At 46.6% G+C, this 4,258-nt stretch overlaps 1 protein-coding gene across 1 annotated transcript; it reads left to right on the top strand.

Moving 5' to 3' along the window:
* Positions 1 to 256: 256 nt before the first annotated feature.
* LOC119113178 (phosphate carrier protein, mitochondrial-like) lies at positions 257 to 4,231 on the top strand. Its single transcript, XM_037237526.1, has 5 exons — positions 257 to 318; positions 2,520 to 2,652; positions 2,902 to 3,071; positions 3,627 to 3,863; positions 4,049 to 4,231. The coding sequence occupies exons 2-5, from the start codon at positions 2,529 to 2,531 to the stop codon at positions 4,229 to 4,231; spliced, it is 714 nt and encodes a 237-aa protein (XP_037093421.1). The 5' UTR covers positions 257 to 318; positions 2,520 to 2,528.
* The last annotated feature ends 27 nt before the right edge of the window (positions 4,232 to 4,258 follow it).

The following is a 4,258-nucleotide window of genomic DNA, read 5'->3' on the forward strand; positions in this document are numbered from 1 at the left end:
CTACGTATAGTCTGTACGTGTTTTGGCCTAATTCAGTTTACTTCAGCATTACTTTCTCCTATACAACACTCTGTTCACCAACAGTTATTTTAGGTGAAGATGAATTGCTTTCTAAAAAGGTTTATGTTATAACTTCAATCACTTTAACAGCTAGAAATTTAAGTTTTGGCGTATTATTTTCTGTAAACGTAGCGAAATGTGTTGTAGTTGTATGTTTGGCAATCTAGTAGCTTTGCGGAGGATATTATTCGTTCTTTTCACCGGAGACCCCATGACCGGCTGAGAAGTGCAGTGCGGGACCCGGTCGTCAAGCTAACAGTAAGCTTTAGAAAAGGGTCCTGTGGCATGCAAATGTACTTGATAGCTGCTGCCTTTCAGTGTCATGATTTGCTTGGCTATAAGAGTAATTTTGACGAATGATATTGGCAGATTTCATTCCCGGGACCTTTTCTTCGATCTGTCGCAGCTTCGTCATAACTGTCTTAAAGCTTTTTTAAGCGGAGATCAATATGCATCTCCGTGCTAAATTGTGAAGATTGTCGTAGAATACTGTTTAATACTGTGCTTTTGTGCCAGGCAGTGGTGTTGTACTCTGCTGGGACGATTACCTGGCTCTTAGCCTGGGTCATAGCATTGGAAATGAGGTCTCAGGCTTCAGTTGTCTACCACCATCTGTAATGTGCAGATCTAGAGAGAAAGTAAATGATGTGCTGAAGTCAAAAATTTTATGGCATTTGAAATTCATTAAGCAAAACCAATTATACTTGTACCAGAAGGGACAGTTGTACTGGAAGACTCTCTTTATCCTAATATTTAAGACAAAGTATATTGTATGGCCTCAAAATAAGACATACAGGGTTTTATATAAAAAGAAATAAGGCCACCAGTCTGTCATTCATGATGGATTTTGACAGGGCCTCATGATGGCACAACTTGGGTGGGGGCTGTAATGCAAGGCAGGATGTTAAACTACAGAGCTGGTTTTGGTGCATATTGGTGAAATCTGTGAGAATGGATTGGGGCCTCAGGGCAGGCAAAATGAAAGCGATGTGATCATTCCATGTTAAGAATTCTGCAGGTTTCCCCAAAATAATTGTTCATAGCTGGGGCTCAATATGTTGATACTGCCATGATCACTGTAAAAATGTAGTGATATTTCTTTATTTTCAACTAACTTAACACCTTTTGTGTCTCAGAATGTGCTTGCAGGGTTTCTTACTTCAAGTAATTAATGTCATAACCAAAAATGTTATAATTATTTTTATGCCAATAGTTGAACATTGTTAGCAAACTTGGCAAACATAATGAGATATAATGCAAATCATGAGGGATATAATGGTGTAGCAAGGTTCCACAAACATTTATCCCAGTTATGATATGATTAGCCAGTAGTCAACTGGCTAGTCACGTATTGAAGAATAAGTGTACCTTATCCTAAGGTATATTAAACTTGAGTCTTTAAGGTATCCTGCCTTATCTGCAAGCTGTAACCTCAGTGTTGTGTACAAATTACTCTTTGTTCAAATAATAATTTTGCAGAATCTAGATGGAAAACATGTTTTAGTGAGCTCTTTAAGGTTAATCTTTGTAGCAAAGGTTCAATCATGTGGACACAGTATGCTGGCTTCTCACAATACTATGATCCCAGCCCAGGACTATTAACATTATTAGCTGCCTGGCTTGAATGTACCTCACAGCATTTCATAGGCTGCTTCTTGTTAGCTCAGGACATTGACAGTTCTGCATGTGTGAGTGTCTGGGCATATGCACTGGGAAAATAAACATGTCAAGAAAACATAGCAAAAAACCTTTTTGCCACCATGTGACCGTTCTAGGCTCTTTGGATGTGTATTCTGTATTGTTTCTGGTACATGAATTGCTATTCTGGATGTTGCATATTATTCCACCTATCAAGCAGAAAGATCCTCTTAAACATTTAAGTGTCATGTTCCAATCACAGGTGGAATGTGTCCTCTTGGTCAAAGAACCATGCTGATACTGCTCTAGGGACTCCAATGAGAAGTATGGACTGGAAAAGTGGTTATTGTTCCTTTCACTTCATCTTCTATAATGACAGGACTGCAGACATGGGCCTTTCATAACCTGTGACTAATTTACTGTGTCATTGTTGGTACTGGGTTTGAGGAGTTAACATGATTGAGCTTGGCAAAAATTGGTCAAGTTAATTTTTCACTTTTTATCTTGCAGCAAGATCAGCAGTTGCAGTCGGCACCCCAGAAAAGAATTTTTGTGGGCTGTGAGTTTTTTGTGTTATTATGGGCATATGGCAGTGGCTATTGCAATGATATAAACCAAGGATGGCTGGAGGGGGTACTCTGCATATTAAAAGATACATGAGGTTTACTGACATTCATATTATCACCCACCAAAATGTTACTGGCTTCCATGTTTTGGAACAAACCCTCTGAGTGGTGCACCTTAATGACCATGTGTGTCATCTGGTCATGGCAGTGACTTAACTGTGTCCACTGAAATGTGGGTTGTATTTCTGCCTGCAGGCACTCATCATGATCCGCTCAATGTTGGACACGGCCCGCGCCAGCCCGTTCCCGACCGTGGCCCAGTGTGAGCCGTCGGCGCCCCGCCGTCAGCTCGTCCACGGCCGCGATGTGGCCGCCTTCAGCACCGCAGGTACGGCACCCGGACGCCAACAGCAAGGGTCAGATATGGGCACTGGGACGTCTGGCATGCTGGGGATGGCACCTGATGTTGGTTGCCGCACGACCGTGTTATACGCTCTCGTCGCCAGGTCGCGTAATTTGCTACGGTTCATCGCTTCTGCGGTGGTCGCTAACCGACGTCCCCATTATCCGTGCATGACCATCTGACCACGTCTCGATGCGTACCTTGGCAGTGAGCTGGCTGATATCTGTTTTGCAGAGCCCGAGTACAGCTGCGAATACGGCTCACCCAAGTTCTTCGCGATCGCCGGCTTCGGCGGTATCCTGTCTTGTGGCATCACACACACAGCCATTGTGCCGCTCGACCTGGTCAAGTGTCGTCTGCAGACGAATGCCGACAAGTACAAGGGCATCTTCAATGGCTTCAAGGTTGAACAATACTAGTTTTTAACTCTTAGAAATAAAGTGGGCTCTAATTTTTACTACCTGCTGATGGTAGTTGTGACAACCAGGTCATGGCTGTTTGTGTTAGTTGAATGGATTGTTTCCTTAAACTGTGTCTAGCAATATATTCAGTTTGGCCTAGGATAATTTTTTGTATGCTTCTGCAGTGGCAATCTGGCAAAGTCAGTTTCACATCCAATGTTGGGGTGACATATGTCTTGCCATGGACTAGATGAGCGATCGGTAGTAGAGGCAATTATAAGTTTTTAGGCACAGCCCATCTGGCGGATCACGTGTCTTATTACATCCTGATCTGTGAGTTTAGCAAGGTACCCAGTCAGCACGTCGACGACAAAAGCAGTCAGCCGCTCGCAGCGGTAACTTTGGCTGAACGTTTCTTATTTTTGTTGTGGCAGTAGGCTGCTCGAGGGCAAAAGCACGGCTATGAGCTGTACTGACGGCTGCGCCCGCCCACTGCCGGCGGTGGTATGTCCGCTCCACTGGTGACCATCCGCTGACGGCCGTGTGTGTGCTCCGCAGGTGACTGTCCGGGAGGAGGGCTTGCGCGGTTTGGGCCGCGGCTGGGCGCCCACCGCCATCGGATACTCGATGCAGGGCCTCTGCAAGTTCGGCTTCTACGAGGTCTTCAAGAACCTGTACTCGAACATGATGGGCGAGGAGAACGCCTTCCTGTGGCGCACAACGCTGTACCTGGCGGCGTCGGCGTCGGCCGAGTTCTTCGCCGACATTGCGCTGGCTCCCATGGAGGCCGTTAAGGTGAGGAGGCTGCCAAGCTGGTGTGAGTGTTAATTGCGGCGGTGCAAGTTGTATGCACGGGGATTATTGCCCGCCAAATAGCGCGTGAAGCTGCGCGCGCTGTCGTGTCTGCACCCGAGTGTCGCGTCTTGACCGCTGTTGGTGTTTGGTGGTGCTGCTCACTGAGCGTGTTTCGTTGTCGGCAGGTACGGATCCAGACCATGCCGGGTTTCCCAGCCACGCTGCGCAAGGGCTTCCCGATCATCATGTCGCAGGAGGGCTGGTGGGGCTTCTACAAGGGCGTGGCGCCGCTCTGGGCCCGCCAGATCCCTTACACGATGATGAAGTTCGCCTGCTTCGAGCGCACCGTCGAGGCCCTCTACCAGTGAGTCCGCCGGCCGCGTGGTTGGCACGCT

This window comes from Pollicipes pollicipes, unplaced genomic scaffold (genome assembly GCF_011947565.3).
Source record: "Pollicipes pollicipes isolate AB1234 unplaced genomic scaffold, Ppol_2.1 Scaffold_7261;HRSCAF=8764_pilon_pilon_pilon, whole genome shotgun sequence".
Taxonomy (NCBI): Eukaryota; Metazoa; Arthropoda; class Thecostraca; order Pollicipedomorpha; family Pollicipedidae; genus Pollicipes; species Pollicipes pollicipes.

What these genes read in the sequence shown, in the direction of transcription:
- LOC119113178 (XM_037237526.1), top strand. Translation starts at nt 2,529, where the DNA reads ATGATCCGCTCAATGTTGGACACGGCCCGCGCCAGCCCGTTCCCGACC. An exon ending in GGCCGCCTTCAGCACCGCAG is followed by an intron (nt 2,653 to 2,901) that starts GTACGGCACCCG and finishes TCTGTTTTGCAG; the next exon opens with AGCCCGAGTACAGCTGCGAA. An exon ending in CTCCCATGGAGGCCGTTAAG is followed by an intron (nt 3,864 to 4,048) that starts GTGAGGAGGCTG and finishes CGTTGTCGGCAG; the next exon opens with GTACGGATCCAGACCATGCC.